Source organism: Clupea harengus, chromosome 22, assembly GCF_900700415.2.
Source record: "Clupea harengus chromosome 22, Ch_v2.0.2, whole genome shotgun sequence".
NCBI classification, from domain to species: Eukaryota; Metazoa; Chordata; class Actinopteri; order Clupeiformes; family Clupeidae; genus Clupea; species Clupea harengus.
The window spans coordinates 6,611,124-6,630,993 of record NC_045173.1 but is presented as its reverse complement, the minus strand read 5'-3'; the positions used below and the strand labels follow the sequence as shown (position 1 = coordinate 6,630,993).

The window sequence follows — 19,870 nt, the reverse complement described above, 5'->3', positions numbered from 1 at the left end:
TTTTGGAAAACATCCTGCATTATCTGAGACGGTAAAGAGCTGCTTTTATTGAATGGTGAGCGAGAGAAAGGATGGATTCTGCCATGGAGCTGCTTCTCTTTGATCAGACAACTCTGTGGTGATCCTTTCGACAGAGCTGGATGGTGTCTGATAAGCTCCTTCCTCTCCCTCCCTCCCTCCCTCCCTTTCGGTCTTTCTCTCTGTCTCTCTCTCTGTCTCTTGCTCTTCTCTCTTTAAGCTGAAGTGGGTAACCTGCTACCTGGCTAAACTCCAGCTGCACACCTGATTAGTACTGTTTCATGTAAGCATTTATTGTTAAAGTCAAGGAACCTTTTATTTGTTAACATCTCTTGCTGTTTTGATACAAAATGATCAAAAAGCTGATTACAGTCTGACTGAGCAAGTTATTAGTGTCAGTCATGCATACAGCATAAGAATAGAAACGTAGCTCAATGCCAAGGGATAAAGATGAAATGGTTGCAAAATGTGTTTGTGTTTGTCAATACTTCATTTAGTTGTAGCGAGGGTTTTTGGTAAGCTCAGTTCTCTCAGTACTATCTGTGTCACATCAGGAGCAGCTTTAGCTCCCATCACCTCACAGTATCAGGGGAGCTCACAACCCGTCACAATCCGTCATGCAAATTCATAGTTTTCCTCCCGTATGCCACAGTCACATAACATCCACGCTTCAAAGTTGCTCCTTCTTCAGGTCTCCCCAGCTGTACCTTTTAGGTTTTTTATGCTTTGTACAAACAAGCTTTTCTCAGATCTCACCTGCATATGGTGCCCATGAAAAGCCTAAGGCACCAGAGACAGCCATTAGGAAGTTGCCGGCAGGGTTTTAACCCATTTCTTCTGTACTTTTGCTCAGTTTTTTTTTTTGCCACCAAGTGTATTTCCACAGATGGTCTGGTCACGAGCAATAAAGTCAGCCATGATTAAAAGTGAGCTGAATGCATTTAATGACTACATTTTCTCCATATTGCCCGGTTCCATGGCGTGTCCGCAACCCTGGCGAAGAATAGAGACATTCAAAGTGAGAATTCTAGCAGTGCATACATTAGAATAAATTGGGTCCTTTGCTCTCCTGTAGGAGTGTGGAGATATAAATAGAGAGTAGGGAATTGAGTTCAGACGTCTGAATCATTCAGAAGGAAAGAGGAGAGAGAGAGAGAGAGAGAGAGAGCGCGGGAGAGAAATCTGCAACAGTTTTATTCCCGTGTCGGCTTGAGTTAGCGAGCTTTGTACTTTCATGGGAATGATAAGAGAGGGAGAATGTCAGTGAGAGGTGCTTTTAGCTTTCCCCGACCCCCACCCCCCCAACCCCTGCACTGGAAACCTGAGAGGTGCAGGGATGGCAAGACATTCACACACAAATGCATGCACACACATAGACCCAAGCACACTAATTCAGAAACGCCACCTATTTTTTACATTTTCTCTCTCTCCTTCTGTCTGTCTCTCCTCCCCTCCCCACCGTCTCTCTCACACACACTCACTCTCTATTTCCCTTCCTCTTCTCTCTCTCTCTCTCTCTCTCGTTCCCATGCCTGAGGACTCACATGCGTTAGCTTGGTAGACGGCCCCAAAGAAATCAACCAGTGGTACTAATTGCTTGGCAGCCCCTTCCGCATCTGCCAGGCAGACTTGATGAGGTCATCTACCAGATGGGTGTTCCCCCTACCCCCACCACCACCATCACTACTCTAAGTGGGGCTTTCGCGTTTATAGACACCAGGGTTGCTCCTTGCTAGCACACACAGAGTTACATTGCATCGCTTATGGCCATTTTCATTGGATAATGGGGATGTCAGTCATGATAGATGGGCAGCGCACGCAATCATACTGTGTTACGCGTACGCTAAAGTTAATGTTTACTGAATGGCTGACATTGAAACAGAAAATCTGTTCAGAAGGCACTTCCCAGTGCCATGTTAAGCAGAGTGGGAGCACAACACAGAGAAGAGGTCAAAGTCAACTTTACCATCTGAACATCATTTAACCAGACATGTACATGAGCGTTCCAGGTTCAATTGAAAGTGGTTTAAATACTGCTAGATGTCATTGTGTAATTTCACTTCTGGATAAATACATTTAGATTAATTATTGAATGAATTATTCTTGTACTTAAATCTCACAGCCTTTCTTGTTACTGGCCGTTGTGTAAATGACTGATTTCAGTGTTGACTCCTGATGTACAGACCCCCTGGTCACTGCTAATTGCAGAGGAGGAGATAGTGTGGGGGAGGACCAGGGGGCTGACAAAGAAAAAAAGTTCTCTTTCGCGGGGTGGCTGTTCCGAATCGCTAGACAGGTTACATTGAAGGCTTGGACCAGTGCACTCCCCTCCACTGCCCCCCACTCCCTCCACTGCTGGGGACGACCTTCAGCCGCAGCTGCCAGTCAGAGTGTCAGGCCCTTTGAAGGGCCTATTGATTTTTCAGTTAGCCCTAAGTAGTTTGTGAAACTGCTAACGGCTGGCCATAGCAGGTATGTCATTATCAATGAGCCCAACAAGAGAAGCCATGCCACTTCTCAGTCAGTCATATTTACAACCCCTCCTCCTGTTACACACACACACACACACACACACACACACACACACACACACACACACACACAAACACACTGTATTGATGGAGCGCATCCTAGAAGGGTCGATAAATCGTGCAGGCACACACTGGTTGAATGATGAGACTCCTTGTTCTCTTCCCCTCCTCCTGTAATTGCTGCACCTGGAATACATTAAACATTTCCTTACTCTGCTCTCATTATTATCAGTCCTATCCATCGCTCCTCTTCAGACGCCTCCCTCTGCACCTCGTACGGAGGAGGAGGCGTTGGGATTCTTGCATATGACCTCATATCTCCTGCAGTATTGCGTTTCCTTATCCCAGTACTCATCAGGGCAAGAGCCAATGCTAACAAGTGTTCCTGACAGTTTGCTAGCAGTTTGGTTCAGTCAACAAATTATATTGTTTTATTCGCTCTTACGCTCCCTGATGCAAACAGCAAGCTTACCAGCACGTGCAGACCAGAGATCTAGTGGTGATAAATGCCACCACCCGCCACAACTCCTCTTCTCTATTCCTTATCAATCTTCTCTTAACCACATCGGTAGCATCCATTTGCCTGGTGCTCTGCTCCCTGCTCGCCTGTGCCTGCTGAGGTTATCCCACCAAAGATGGGGCCATCCTGGAGAGATGAGGTCACTGATCCTGTCGTCTGATAAGAACTCTTGGTAATCGAAGTCAGAGGTGCATGCCAACGTTGCCATCACACTGCCTTCAAAGTCAAGGAGGGAGAAGGATCATCAGATTTACAGGGTGATTCCCCCAAACCACCATTCCTCCGTGAAACATGGACTTTTATTTTGAGAGGACTGACATATCATTCCATCAGCCAGATCAATAGATCAAGCCTGTCAAGCACGTCTACTTTATAATGGGTTCATATAAGAGAATGTGCTCCGTGTTTTGGTTCCTCCACTGAGGTTACAGGTGAAGGGCCAGCGAAGGGTCATCTGCACCATTAATGTTAACCTGATTTAGTTAACTCGGCATAGACGCGGAGAAGAGTGCTTCCTCAGCAGCATACATGTGGAATGGAGTCGACGTATATTCCAGTCATCATTTTGTTATTTGTTTTCTTACTGCTTTTCTGTGGTGAACCAGAGATGCATATCATGTAGATCAGTCATATCCCGTTGTTGGTGCATTGATGTGAGATGTAACATGAGATGTAAAGTAAGGGGGGGGGGGTGCAGGTAGCTCCAGATGAGGGTCATTATTGATTTCAGCTGAGATGGTGAGCACACTCTTTTGTTTTTTCCCCTGTGTTCATTTCACTCTCATTGCAGAAGCGTACTATTTCTGCTGAATTGTCCTCATACATATTCTCCCGAGCGACTCTTTGATGGCCTTGCCTTGGGCTTGTGTTGGAGCAGACTGAGGAGTGTCCTCCTCCATCAGACTCAGTGGTCGTGTGAGTGAGCGAGTGACTGGTGCTGCACCGCACGTGCAGGCTGATGGATGGGGCTGGTTGTGGATGTCATTGCTGCCGCTGCCGTCTGCGTGGTACCCTCAGTGCTGCCGGTCTGCCCATCAGAGCCATCACTTACCTCAGTACATGTTCGTTATGCTCGGCATTAGGGCCAGACGAGGAAGAGCCTTTAACTCCGCTTTCATCAAGATCTCTGCAATAAATTATGTAGTTTTGACTAGTTGTTATTTCCCCCTTGAAATGAAACAGCCAGTCATATTTATTGGCTTGAATGTTTTTTTTGTCCAAGTTTGTGTTAGTTTCTTCACACTTGCCTCTCTCAGTGTTGTTGTAGCAATCGACTGCTATCACAGTTAATGTTGCGTTCCGTTCGGCTGAAATGGCATGTCTTTGGGCAGTGCGCGAGTCCAGTGAACTGTGACTGCTATAGGCGCCACTGAGATTGCAGCTTCTGTGATCCACTTGTGATCCACGCTGGTGTCAGTGCAGTAACAAATTGACTTGCAACACCTATAAAATCTATAGCTCTGTGTAAACAGAATGACGTTTGTTTAGCGTGTGTGGTTTGACAGAGCATTGTTTCTGATTGAGCTTTTCTCTCCCCCCATACATACTCGGGGAACAACTCAGCCTGTTAGTCATTATTGTTGTGTGTGCATACGTGTATATGTGAGGGTCTCTTTGTGTGTGTGTGTGGTGTGTGTAGTTTCACACTGTGAACACAATGCTTTGAAATGTGATATTTGTTTTTTTTTACCTTCAAGTGGGCCACCATTTCTGCCTCTCCGCTTCCAGTCTGAGTCATTCGTGGAGGACTCTGAAACTCCTAAACCTGTCAGATGATTTGATCAAGGGTTTAAATACCAACAGCGTTCCCTCATGCTACTCTATAGCAAATGACCACAGCCCCGCAGCACCAGCGTACCCACACATCGGTTACTGCTGCAGGGGGATTTGCCGTCAAAGTTTGGTAGATTTCCGCTGGGATATAACTTGAGTGTCTACTCAGGTGTGTTGTCAGAGTCTCTTCTTAGGAACTGTTTACAACTCCCAGAAACAATTTAACCAAGGACCCTCAAGTGTTACTTGAGATTGAGGATCCCCCCTTGAAGACCCCATATCTCCAAAATAGGGCCCGCATTCCACCCCACCCCTCCTCCCCTCGGTCCCTCTCTCAATCCAATTAATGACTTGACAAAGGGAGGATTATGGAAGGTTCACTCCAGCATTGCTTGGAGGGCAGTGTGGTGAGGGGGCCCAAAGCCTACCCACAGGGAAAAGCACAGCGCCCTGAGCCAGGCACTGGTTTGGACGACCGTAAACCTGTCTGAAGTTTGCCACTGTTTCATTGCGTTGGCCTGAGTGGACAAAGCTTTGGGCTCTTGAGATCTGCTAAGCACCCAAAGGGTTCGGCTGTCGCATCAATTTTCTCTGCACCTCTCACTGCGTACAGCACACACTCATGGGCCCTTTTCTTTCTTGCCAACTGAAGACGGGGGGAAAAAACTTTTGTTGGATCCCTCAGCAAATCGCCCCAAGTATGTCCCTTTTCTGGATTCTGGATGCATTATTTAAAGCTTTTCGCTCAGGTCAACAATTGCGGCGCTTCTACCTGGCAGGTCTATAGTGGCCACGTAGCTCCTGAGTCTACACCATGTCATTAAGGCCCCTCTGAAGGAAGAAAGTCGAGTGAATTCAGAGGCTTTACTAACGGGGCATTCTGCAGTGGTGCCCATCATAAACAGTTACTCTCTGCTTGAAGCTGAAGATATGAAAAGCCTTTGAGAGAGTATGTGTATCTTGGCTGATTTGCCTACGTCCACTGAATTTCACGCTCCCCTTCTCTGCACTTATGTCACCTTTATCCCTTCTTTTCTTCTCCCTCCCTCTTTGGTGACCAGCGCTGCCCTTTGTGACCCTGGGGTTAAAGCATCTTAAAGCTCCTTCCAGGGGTTTCAGTTAGCAGGAAAGGACTCGAGCAGGAAAGGGGAAAAAGAGGGGGACTTCCTCACCTCCAGCTCTCCTTATCCCAGTCTCATGGTATTTGGTCTAAAAATAACATTTCTTCAAGATGAAACACCAGTTGCCAGGAGAGAGAGATGACTTGCTCACACAAATGCAAAACTTTCTGTTGTGTTCTGTGGCTCTATGGGTTTGTGCTAGTTCTCTCCTGCTTTGCCACAGTATGACCTATGCAGTCCCGTTGGAGCCTCGTGTTGACCTGCTAACTCCAACCGAAAGGCTAAATGTCTAATGAGTCAATGCGTTGGAGGCTTCACTTCTCCTCCAATTAACCCCTCGGGCTTGCCGGCATTTTTCTAAATCTACACAAGATCTTTCCCTTTCTCTGTCCCTCTTTCACCCTCTCTTTTCTTTTTTTTTGTTCGTGCTTAAAAAGGCTAAGCTGCAGGCATCAGTGCAGGGGGAGAAAGGGAAAAGACTAACCAGTTGGCAAACACAGGGCAGAGGGGAACAAAAAGGCTTAATCCCCATCAGGGCTAAACTCAGACTAAATGCCTGCGATGAGCCCTTTTCAAAGAGGCCTTTTTTGCTTCAGCAGATCCCTCCAACCACAAAACTGCCCCATGTTTCTGGTGGGGGTAAATACCCAGGAGTGGGTCTGTGTAACTTTTCTTAACGCCAAACGCAAACTGGTCCTGTTTATTTTCTTGCTGCAGTTCACACTCCAGCAAGCACTCACATGTGTTTACTCTGCCCTGTGTGGAGTTTGTTTTACTTCACAAGGCCGATAGAGCTCAGTGTTTGACAATAAACAAAGGATTTAACCCACTACAAGACCATAGAACAATTGTGTCTATCAATCATATATCAATGACACGGGGAGATTTAATAGATTTATGAAAGGAGTGAAACGAGAAAGCCTTTAATATTTTCCCAAAAGGGGCCTCTTGGTTGACGATGGTCTGTGAAGATGACTTGTGGTTCTAAAGAGACAGAGTTCATGTGTTTCCATGATCTGCAGATCCCATGATTGCTGCTTCTCACTGTGGGGGCGCATTCTTTTCTTCTCAGAGGATGACTGGTCAACTCGCCCCCTGCCCCCATGTATGTCTCCACCACATATCACTTTCTTGTATCAAACTGTTTTTCTGCACTCACCCCCTTTTTGAAAAACACTAGCGTCAGAAAAAAGAAAGGAAAGAATGTGACACGAAAATGTTCTCTCTTTTTTTTTTTTTTATTGTAGCTTTCTCCTGGTATCACTCAAACACGAGAGCAAATCCGCTCTAATTGGCTCCAAAGTGCTGTAGGAGAACGGCTGTGCCTCGTGGAGGGGGACGGGGGGCTCCGATTGGTGCAGATTCTCGTTAGCTGGCGGATCTATCCACTCCTTGTTAGTCTGATAAACTCATAGGGTGATGGAGGCTGACATGTTGTTGGAAGAGGCAGAGATAGAAGTTTCCGAGTGAGGGGAGCGGGGCGGCGATGCTAGAGCCCTGAGGTGAGGGCTATCATGGGTGCCAGCCGCTCGGCGCTTTCAAACATCAGATCGCATTAGTTGTCGGTGGTAGCGGACTCGTGCGCAGGGACGCGCTGGATGTCCCTCGGAAGGGCCGTCCTGTTTGTCGCACCTCATTTGACTGCATGCATATCATGGCAATGCAGAGTGTTAGAAAACATGTCACGATTTCTCCAGCACATTAGTCCTTCATCAAACCTATTCGAAATCACCACGCTTGACTCAGTCACATTCCCGAGTCATTTAAAACCTTGTTTTGTGCCATCACTCCTGCTTTGACCCATAGGCTTGATATCCACCCTAAACTAAATTCTAGCCCATTTGAGCTCTGCTTTAATAGGGCTACTCCATCAACGCTGTGTTCAATAAGCACACTCCAGCAGTTCACTGTGGGGACGTATCCGTAATGTGTTGTGTACGCATACACATGGCTAAGTTAGATAGGGTCTGGCTTTCGCCAAGCTTAAATACTGCCTCTGTCTCAGGATGAGAAGACACACCTGCAAACTTGATGAATGGGTACCCAAGCATAGGTGCACACATATTCTCACCCTGGCGCCTACACAAACATGTATAGGTGAGCGCGCACATATACACAGACACACACATATGTACACAAACATAACAACAGACACAGAGAAGGCAGTGTTCAGAGCTTAAAATGGGTTTGGCTTGGGGTTGTGTGCGTGTGTGTGTGCGTGTGTGTGTGTGTGTGCGTGTGTGTGTGTGTGTGTGTGTGTGTGTGTGTGTGTGTGTGTGTGTGTGTGTGTGTGTAAATGGCTCCTCCGGAGATCTGGCCAGGTCTGAGAAAAAAGGAACGCTCCCCACTTCCACCCCCTTTTCCACCCAAATTTGTATTTGCCTTTGAATTGTATCAAGTTGTGCAATATTCCCAGTGGCGCAGGGGCTGCAGTGATGTTGATTGATCACCCCTCTTCCTCCTGCTCATTAATTTCATCACCTTATCGCCCACAACACTTCATCTGACCAAAAGGTAATAATAACAGCCTCATCCATTATCCTTTAACTCTCTCAGCCATGCGGAAACACTTAATAACAGCATACAAATTGAACTTCAATCACCTCATTTTCCTCTCACAAGACGCCTGGGCATATTCAACCTCTGCCTCCCAAACAGGCATGCCCAGCGCCCCTGCTCTCTGCTCCTCTCTCTTCTTTCTTCCTCTCTCTTCCTCTCTGCTCCTCTCTCTTCCTCTCTCTTCCTCTCTCGTCGTCTCTCTTCCTCTCCCTCCATCTTCAGCCCCCTGTGGTGGATAGCAGAGGATGGAGAGTAGTAGTCACTTTGCATGCAGGTTCACAGCTTGCTTAATAAGATGTTTAGGCTTTCAAAAAAAGAGGTGATGCGCTCTCACTCTCTCTCTCTCTCTCTCTCTCTCTCTCTCTATTTTTTTTTTCTCTCTCTCTCTCTGTCTTTCTCTCTCTCTCAGTCCCTCTCTCTCTGTCGTTCTCTCCCTCTCTCTCAGTCCCTCTCGCTCACTCTCACTCTTTTTTCTCTTGAGAACCTTATCAGCCTCAGAACACTCCTTCTCCCCAGCAGAGAATGGCACCCCAGACTCATTTATCTTACAGCGTGAGCGCTGTGCTGAGTTTTTTTTTTTTTGTGCTGTTGTGTGCTTGTCTGTCTGGTTATTTCCAATTAAACTACTTTCAGGTGTGTAGTTAGTTGAATGCACTCTCATATTGAAACGGCAAGAGTTTATAGAAAAAGTGGTCATGTTCAATGGCTATTGCACCATATGTTAAAACTGTGTGTGTGTGTGTAAGAGAATTCAGGGAGGTGACTGGTCGTGGGGGGAGGCTCCTTCATCTGTCTCTCCCTGGTGAAGTGTTTTTTTCTCTGTGACAGAGACAAATGACATCACTCAGAAATGAACATGAATACACACACACACACACACACACACACACACACACACACACACACACACACACACACACACACACACTCTTCCTTTCTTTCTCTCTCCTCTCACTTTCCCCTTTCCATTCAAGGCACTGGCCTTTGTTGTTTCTCTGCCTCAGACTCTTGGCTGTGAAATGAGACCTGGAATCAAATGAAGCCTGAATCAATATCAGCTGCAGCCCCTGTGACATCAGCTGAGACCATCACATTTATGTTTCTTTCAAGCTGGAAAATTAGCAGTAGCAAAACTTGTTTGGGAATCATTTCCCAAATGGGCTGATCATACAGCATACTGCCTCAGCATTTCCTGCCTTGGTGTGCATCTGTTTATTAAAGTCATACTTTCATTTGATGTGCCTTTAGAAAGCATAGCATCTTAAAGTCTTTTGAGATAAAAAGCATCATAAACATAAACATCCTCCATGTATCCCAGCGTAGCTCAGTGTTCCTACCCAGGCCAGTGTGTGGGTGTAAACTGATGGTGTGTGTGTGTGTGTGTGTGTGTAAACTGATGCTGCATTAATTGTGTGTGTGCTCCATCATGGGGGACGTCAGGGAGCGCTGGGCGTGTCCAGCCCATCAGGCCTCAGGGTAGCATCTGGCTGTGATCACCTTCGGTCCAGACACACACCTGCAACCATCTGGGGCTTCACTGTTTACACACTCACACACAGACACTCACACTAGCCCCAACACATCACACACACTCACACACAGACACTAAGACTAGCCCCAACACATCACACACAGACACTAAGACTAGCCCCAACACATCACACACACTCACACACACACACACAGACACTAACACTGGCCCCAACACATTACACACACTCACACACAGACACTAACACTAGCCCCAACACATTACACACACTCACACACAGACACTCACACTAGCCCCAACACATCACACACACTCACACACACACAGACACTAACACTAGCCCCAACACATCACTCACACTCACACACAGACACTCACACTAGCCTCAACACATCACACACACTCACACACAGACACTCACACACAGACACTCACACACAGACACTAACACTAGCCCCAATACATCTCACACACATCTCACACACAGACACTAACACTAGCCCCAACACACCACACACAGACACTAACACTAGCCCCAACACATTACACACACACACAGACACTCACACTAGCCTCAACACATCACACACACTCACACACAGACACTCACACACAGACACTAACACTATCCCCAACACATCACACACACTCACACACAGACACTAACACTAGCCCCAACACATTACACACACACACAGACACTAACACTAGCCCCAACACATTACACACACTCGCATACAGACATAAACATGAAGATGAAGTTGAGGTTCATATGCACCCACTAGCTTGTTGATTATATTCCTGCGCTCGTGTCCTGTCGTCAGGTACCTCTGCTGAGGGCTCTCCCCCTGACACGGCGTGTGACACCGGGGCGAGTTCTTTATCCCCACTGCCACACACCCTCTCACACCTCCCAATCCATCACCGGCCCGCAGCAGCAGTGAAGGCCCAAGTGGGAGTGGGTAGGATCCCACTATAACTCCACCTTGGACAATAATGTCGTGGCCACGGCCATTTGTCCTGCTGACGTTGCTGTGATGGGGGGTTAGATGAGGATGGTGCTCTGGCCTGCAGGGATATTTTATTTCACCCTCTTGCTGCCTGTGAGCTTTTTTCCATCTGCAAGGAAAGCCCACAGAACAATTGGGAGTTATTTACAAGGCCCAGAGGTTCACACGGTGCATTGGTCCAACACAAATGAGCCATCACGCGACCTGTCTGTCACAGCCATCCTCTTGCCACTGGAGGAGACCACAGCCATATCCATTTAGCCCTCAGGCCCCGATGGAGACTCCTCAGATAGACAGGGGTGGATTGGCACTGTAGACTCATAGAAATGGACTGAAGTTGGAGTGGAAGGTCACTTCTGGAGTCGGCATGTAAAATTGATTGCAGTGGTTAGTGTGTGTATTGTCTGCCAAAGGATTTCTCAGACAAACCTGACCTTATTAGAAGACAGAAGACCTGATGTATTTGTGTGTGTATTCAATTGGAGTGTTATGACTTGGGGCCTGTTTGCTTGCTGCATTCAGTAAATATGCAGACATCTCAAATATGCAGACACAACATTCTCTATATACCCATATTCATTCATTTACTAAATGCACCCTGAAGGCAAGATATTCAGATTGTTCAGTATTTTTTTAAAGGGATGATTATGGGGCAAGATGGGAAGGCTGTACCCCTAACACCACCTCCTGTAGGTGTGTGTGTGTGTGTGTGTGTGTGTGTGTGTGTGTGTGTGTGTGTGTGTGTGTGTGTGTGTGTGTGTGTGTGTGTGTGTGTGTGTGTGTGTGTGTGTGTGTGTGTGTGTGTGTGTGTGTGTGTGTGTGCGCGCGCCTGTCTGTGTGTGTGTGTGTGTGTGTGTGTGTGCCTGTCATGCTCTGTTGAGTATATGGGTCATGGGTGTAAGTGTGTATTAAAGAGTGTGTTAACACAGCTTAGAGAGGGTTAATTGTATCAGAGGCCTGAGGTGGAGAGAGTAATAAAGCGTACAAGCTTATGAATGTGAAAGGTCCAAAGAGGTGTCCAGGATAGATCACACAGACAGACAGCTATCACAGGCATTTATACTGCTTTATTATCTCTTACAATAGCCCAAATATATTTATTTAAGTGATTTGGAGATGTGGTTTCCATGGCGACTGGCTGATAGAAGCCGGTACCTCTGTCTCGGGTCCTGTCAGTCGGTGGATGATGCCGCTTGGGTAGCCGGACAGACAGCCCGCCGCCTAATCCACAATTAATTGAACTCCAGAGACTTTGAAGTGAGGCGGCGGAGCAGGCAGTATCCTGGCGCGCCTCGGCCGAGGGGCCCCAGCTGCTGCGCTGCTCTCCTGCTACCCCCTAATGAGCATTTTTAAGGTTAGCGTTAGCTGCGGCTGCATTAGAGTGTTTGTGATTAATTTGGTTTCCCCTCTCCCTCTCCCCCCTCAGTGGTAGAGGGCCTACTGGCCTCTCTCTCCTCTCCTCTGCTCCCCGACCACCCTTAGCAAGAACACCTCAGAACTGCAGCAAAAGGAGGGGGAAGAAAACACAAAGAAACAAAGCAGCCAATAACTAAAGATGGGATTTGTGTGTGTGTGTGTGTGTGTGTGTGTGTGTGTGTGTGTGAGAGAGAGAAAGACAGAGTTTGTGTTTGTGAAGGTAGAGCCAAGCGTGTGTGTGTGTGTGTGTGTGTGTGTGTCAAAAGCTCAGACAGCCATCAGGACATGTTACTTTGACAGCTGAGGCTTCAATGAGAAATTAGGCTCAGCTCATCTCAAGGCTTTTGCCTTTTTTCCATTGTTTAGTGTCAGCTGACAAAATGCTACTTAACCTCCCGCTTGCACTGCTGAGCAGGGATTTATCTCAGAGGAGAATCTCATTTACACTGGACTCAGGAGGACTCCATTCACTCGTTATTTAGATTATTCTTCATTAGAGGGCCTGCTTTTAAAAACCCTAAATATCGTTGTGGGCGTTTCACATACCGTTTTATCTCCATTGCTTGAAGTAGTCTCATATTGACCTGAACTATCACATGGACTGAACTATCACAACTATGATATGAGGCCTCAGGAATCTAAAGTTATTTTTTTTACACCTCAAAAATACTGATTATCTTTTAGTGAAGTGAACCCCCGCCCTCCCCCTTCCGTCTCAGAGGGCCTGAATGAAGCTCATTTCCTCTCTAAACGAATCTCTTTTTCATGGGAGAGCTGATCAATAACTCACATTAATCCTGCCGCTGGCAACGAGCACATGCTCCCAGTGATAAATGAAAGCCACTCTCCCCTCTCCACCTGACTCACTCTCTTTCCTCTGTGCCCCTCTGCTGTGTTCTCTTGTAGATTCTGGCCTACACCGAGGGGCTTCATGGAAAATGGCTGTTCACCGAGATCCGGGCCATATTCTCCCGCCGCTACCTCCTGCAGAACACGTCGCTGGAGATCTTCATGGCCAACAGGAGTAAGAGCTGGAGCACGTTTGAATGTGGCTGACAACACAATGACATCCCATTTACTGTTTGCCAGCTTCTGTTTAGTCCTTTTATAGATATGTACTGATGAACAAAATTGGGTAAAGAAGATCAATAACATTTATTTCAGCATGCTTTATTATAAATATTTCTTTCTCCTGTTTACAATCACAGTAGTTTGCGACCATCCCTTTTTTCTCTTGCATTTCTATGACTGGGATCCATATTGTGCACACTGCCAAAAGGATCCCAGTCACAGACTGCCAGTTGCAGCCAGTCACAGACCCCTGGTCACCATGTTCAGTTGTGTTTGGTTACCATGTTCAGTTGTGTTTGGTTACCATGTTCAGTTGTGTTTGGTTACCATGTTCAGTTGTGTTTGGTTACCATGTTCAGTTGTGTTTGGTTACCACGTTCAGTTGTGTTTGGTTACCATGTTCAGTTGTGTTTGGTTACCATGTTCAGTTGTGTTTGGTTACCATGTTCAGTTGTGTTTGCTTTGCCCCCTGCAGCGGCGGTTATGTTCAACTTCCCCGACGTGGCCACCGTGAAGAAGGTGGTGCATTGTCTTCCCCGTGTGGGAGTGGGCACGAACTTTGGCCTCCCACAGACCAGGTGAGTTTCTCAATGCAGACCCGTCCACTCTTTTGATTGGCTGTCAGATACATGTCTATTCTTACCATGCAATGGTCTCACCAAGAAAACATTCTTTATTTCATAAGGTCATAATAGATTTCAGTTGATTTTCAGTTCAGACTACAGAGCTTTGCCCTATGTGTTTCACATACAGAGTGGAGGAGAGGGCACTCTCAAACCCAGTCTCGCTCTCTCTTACCACACACACATGCACATACACACACACACACACACACACACACACACACACCCCTACACACACACACACACACACACACACACACACACACACCCCTACACATGCGCGCACACACACACACACACACACCCCTACACATGCGCGCGCACACACACACACACACACACACACACACACACACACACCCCTACACATGCGCGCACACACACACACACACACACGCACACACACACACACACACACACACACACACACACACACACCCCTGTGGTGTAAGGCAGCCTAATTACTTTCACACAAACACAATTCCAGTAATTTATTTGTCTCCCTGCCGTAGAAATAAACAGTGGGCTCTTGAGAGGCAGCCCTCGGGGCAGGGAACCCCTCAGCTTACAGCAGGGCGTCTGGGGCTGGGGCTGGGGCTGGGGCTGGGGCTGGGGCTGGCCAGCGCTGGGCTCTGCTGCTCTGACTCTACTAAAGGAAAGAGTAGAGAGATGTCGGAACATCTACATTCTCTAGCAATGACTGAAGCCCTTCATAGAATAACTATTGCTAATGTTTAAACGTGGCCATTTTGGCAGTTTGGGTCATTACTGATCCCCTACAAAAGTGATACAATTTCATTTGCTGCATGTTTTCAACATAACGATACGTTTTGATGTGTTGGTTCTTTGAGGTGATGTGCCTATGTGTGATTGTGTGTGTGCTGTATACAATGCTATTAATCAGAGAGCTGAAAGCCTCAGAGGGCAGTGAACACCTGTCCAGCCCAGCAGAGGCAACAGTACTCGCTGTGTGACAGAGCTCCGTTCAACTCTGCCAGAGCGTTCCTTCAAAGTTGGCAAGGGCTAGCATGGGAGAGAGCGCTGTGAACTTCACTGAGGCCTAACGACTCTAATCTCACAGGCTGACAGTGATGGATTCCTTCATTTGGCTTTGTTTTAATTGCGTTGTGGGTCATTTGTTTTGCTATCCGTTGTTAGTTGGGGGCGGGGGGGTGACAGTTTATGCATTCAGCAGGGGTTCCCACATGGCTGTATGATGAATGGATCAATTCCTGCTCACATCACAACTGGTGATCCACTCTCTGAGATACGCACAGAAGTACAGAAAGAGGAAATCTGCTTTCCTTGATTGCTCTATCCTGGTGAAGGCGATGTCTATTAAGTGTATGAGATATTGAAAGTGTCACTGATCGAAGCAAACTGGATGGATTAATTCAGTATTAAGTGGCACCACCAATTGTTTTTCTCTCTTCCAGGCGGATCTCTTTAGCGAGTCCTAAGCAGCTGTATAAGGCCTCCAGCATGACTCAACGATGGCAACGCAGGGAGATCTCCAACTTTGAGTACCTCATGTTCCTCAACACTATCTCTGGTGAGTAGCTCATGTTCCTAAACACTATCTCTGGTGAGAACCTCATGTTCCTCAACAGTATCTGGTGAGAACCTCATGTTCCTCAACATTGTTCAGTGTATATTGCTATAGAGGAACTGATGCTGTACAAGGCCACTGTCATCTCTGTCTACATCCACAAAGTTTATTCGTAGATGTTGTTGAAGCACAAGACTGATTCATCAGCCATTAGTAAAGAATAGAAAAACAGAAACAAAATGAACCATGAAGAAACAAGAAGTTGAACATATAGCAGGTGACCATGCCACCATCATATGACCATTACGAGAGAGATCAGTGGACAATATTGTGATGGCAGTAGGGTGGGAATTGTCACAGAGGCAACAATATGATACTATCACAATATTTAGGCCACAATACGATATCATTGTGATTATTTACATAATTTACGTTTCATATACTGGGAGTGTCTGCGGCCATTTTCGCGTAGTACATTTGTTCAGAAGCAATGTTATCAGAGTAGACGTATGCACTTAAATAACATAAAAATCATAATATTAAGTAGATAAATATCGCAATATTTGGCGCCACTGTATCGCGATAATATTGTGCGGAAAAGTATCGCGATACTACACTGAATCAATTGTTTCTCCCACCTCTTGCAGTAAAGATTTTGAGGAGAACTGTCATTGTATTCATCTCTTTGCACATTGTCTTTTACCTCTGTCTTGTAGGTCGCACGTTTAATGACCTGAACCAGTACCCTGTGTTCCCCTGGGTCATCACAAACTACGAGTCTGAGGAGCTGGACCTCACGCTGCCTAGCAACTTCAGAGATCTGTCCAAGGTAATGACAAATAGACACTCTGGCTCACCTGTTATTTCTTTCATTGATGAGAATATTGATGCAACCCCTAATGGAAATTGATTCAGCACGAAACTGAAGTAAATTGTGTTTCTTACCACGGCCACCTTGCTATTAAACACCCGATTAGCACACACTATCCATCTGCAGCCCCCCCAAACAGAGATGCTCTTTTTTTTCCAAAGTTGGAGCGCGTCTGATGCTTTGAATTGTAAGTAGTGCTGGGCAGCTGTGCTGACATCCTGAGCTCCTGGCTGCGGGGGGACTGTGGAGCGTGTGATGCTGATGTGTGTCAGAGGGAGCAGCCCTGCGTCCTTACGCAAGGGGAAATGAGCCCTGACACAGCTGGGAGTGCAGTGCCAGAGGGCTCCAAACATGGACATCAAATAAATGAGCAGATTGGCTGTTGGGTTCAGATAAATAATTCCCAGAATCCCCCCCCTCCCCTCCTCATTCCTCTCCCAGTTGAAGGTGGCCAAAGGTGCAGTTTCAGAAAATGGCTCCCTGGTGCTGTCAGTGGCTGACTGACTGTAAGACTTGCATCGTTGATCAGCCTTTATTGTCTTTGAGTTGGGAGTTGGGCGTGGGTGACCAGCCTAGTCCATGTGTCAGGCCCAACTATCCCTGCTCAGCATCCTCCCCTGACTCTGCTTGCTTTAGTCTCCCCGTCATGCGTCTCCTCTGCGTCTCCTCTGCTAGTTTGGGAGTGGAGCAGCGAGGAGGCGTCTGGCTGTTCTGTTACTCCACACCCCGAGGCGCTGAGAGAACTTCACTGTTTCTGACAGCCGGACTCTCTCCCTTCACTGCAGTCTCTTGCTCCTTCTGTTGTGTCGTCTTTACTTTACTCTCTGTCTCTATCTTTCCCCCTCTGACTTCGTTTGTACATCCTTTCACTGCTCGTTCTTCTGTTTATCTCTCCCTTCATTGCCCCTTGTCCTCTAGTCTGAATGTAATGCGTGTTAGTGGAGATTCTCTGTGCTGTCTGCTGAGTGGTTGATTTGGGAGGCTGAAATTTGACACCCCCTGTAATTCGCTCATCAGATCCAGTAGCTCATGTCTCAGTAGAATATTTCAGATCATCCTTCTATTTTTCTTCCACCCCTCTCTCCCTGTCACACACACACACACACGCACAACAACACACACACACATGACTCTCTCCTCCCCCACCCTGATTGGCTGACCAAAGTCCCTAAGGAGCCAATTAGTGACCTCTCCGTTGTGAGAGTCTTGCTGTTTGCTGAGTAGTGGGACTGACAGACCCGCTGCTCACAGGAACCCTGTAAACCTCCCCCTCTGTCTCTCATTTCAAGAGCACGCCACTGCCTTTCAGATCTACACTGACACAAACTGGCATTTTATTGGACAGGCTGAGTGTAGTGTAGAAGGTGTGTGTACCATCAATTACACCTTGTTGTAGGTTTGTCTGTGTAATTGACAGAAGACAAAGTATAGTTTAGCAGTAGTGGTCTATTACAATGCATATGTCACTTAACAACATCTCTGTTCTGGCCAGAAGAACCTAGATCACCATGACTACTGAGAAATACTTACTATGATCAGGTAGTTGGAAATGTGTCCTAATGGGATTTAAGTGACTTAACTTGAACTTATGCAGTTGATTTACTTTGAAGTTGATCTATTTGAAACTTGCAAGCCAAGTTCTGCATTCCACTGAGGATATCCATCAGAAGGTTTTTTGGTGATCATCATCTCGGGGAACTAGTACTCCTCCTCCAAAAGAATGCTCTCTGTGTCTTATGCTATAGATAGGAGGGAGCCAGAACAATAGCCGTGGTCCAAAGGGTGCGTTGAAAGGCTTTCAGGGTTGCAGGACGCTCATATTAATCCAGGGCCCGAGCAGCCATCTACTGCACTCATCCTCAGCCAGGCATGGGGAGGACAGAGGATTACCCCTGGAGTCGATTGATGGAGGGGGGGGTGTCCACCTCTCCCCCAAAATGGCAGAATAAATCAGAGGCTAAGAGCTCCAGGAAAACAAAGGGCCACAGTGTTAATGGACATCAGCTACCTGCAAGGGGGAGCGCTTCAGGGGGCTTCTGGGTGCCAGCGCAGCGCAGGACGGATGGTGGTGTCGTCTCTTAGTGGGCATCGTTCACTTCAGACAGGAATGCGTGGTGATTGAGAGCAGAGTCGAGGGGAGGTGGGTGGCTCCCGTGGGCTCCGGGCAGAGTGCGGCCCTCAGTGCACACATAAACATTTCAATACACACGGCACCACAGTAGGAGCCGCTGGGGAACCCATTTGCACTAATGAGGAAATATAGTCTTGGCACACTCAGGCACTTTTGGAGCTTTTTTTGTTCTTTTTACAAATGAGTAGCTGGGGGATATTTTACTCATGTATATATGTTTTTAATAAGTGAGGTGTTCATTCACAAACCTGATATATGCTACAGCATCACATCTACCATCTTTGTAGAGCTCAGTTCAACTGCTCCTTTGAATCCAGTATTCAGTTGGATGTATTCTTGCGCTTGCATATCTGTGCCTGCTATTGCCATTGCCTTGAAGGTTAAAACATGGCAACAAACACTGTTGTTGTTAACCTTCCCCACCCCCTCCCTTTCTTTTTCTCTCTCCACCCGTACCTCTCTTTCCCTCCCTTTCTCCCTCCCTCTGTGGAGTTTTGACAGCTCGGCCTCTGTGTTCAGTCAAGCTTTCACACCCGGGGGAAAGAACTAAGACTGAAGACTGAGCGTGAGGGAGGGAGAGAGAGAGGGCAGACCTTTTTTTTTTTTGTCATCCCCCACCCCATTCCCTTCCCTCTTTTCAAGAGCGAATGAGCAAATCTCAGCAATCTTTATCACAGCTGTTTTATTCCACGCTGTTGACACGAGCGATATCAATGTCTGACCAGTGGAGCGTGCCAGAGTGCCTTGTCTGCAAAGGCTGGCCACTGTATAATTCACGCCTTGTTTCTCTCCATTTCTCTCTCTCTCTTGTTCGCTCTCTTTCTCTTTCTCTCTCTGTCTCATGTTTACCTCTCCCCCTTGCATTGATAGAAAGAGGTCATTTGAGACGTTCACATTGAGTGGTAAAATTGCTATGGATGCAGTGTCACACATACACACAGACAATGTAATGGGGGGTGTGTGTGTGTGTGTGGCGGGGGGGGGGGGGGGGAAGTTCAGCATGAATTTATGTCCCCTTTTGTCCGTGTGGTTTTGACCCCCCTGGCTGTCTTATCATAAACTCTAACCTTCCACTGACAAAGAGGACTAGGCAAGATAACAGAGCTGGCTTGGTGAGCTGCACCAGACCCCCCCCCCCCCTGTTTCATTATGCGATGCAACGAGCTGTGCTCTTGTGTTATGTCT

The 19,870-nt window shown here is 47.0% G+C and overlaps 1 protein-coding gene across 8 annotated transcripts in view; it reads left to right on the top strand.

Moving 5' to 3' along the window:
• The window catches only part of lrba (LPS responsive beige-like anchor protein), a 193,470-nt gene that overhangs the window by 121,892 nt on the left and 51,708 nt on the right, over positions 1–19,870 (top strand). For all 8 annotated transcript variants that reach the window (XM_031560255.2, XM_031560249.2, XM_031560251.2 and 5 more), the window contains 4 exons: positions 13,347–13,464; positions 13,987–14,089; positions 15,571–15,686; positions 16,400–16,512. In XM_031560255.2, the coding sequence (XP_031416115.1) occupies positions 13,347–13,464; positions 13,987–14,089; positions 15,571–15,686; positions 16,400–16,512 (450 nt within the window). The remainder of the gene's footprint in view (positions 1–13,346; positions 13,465–13,986; positions 14,090–15,570; positions 15,687–16,399; positions 16,513–19,870) is intronic.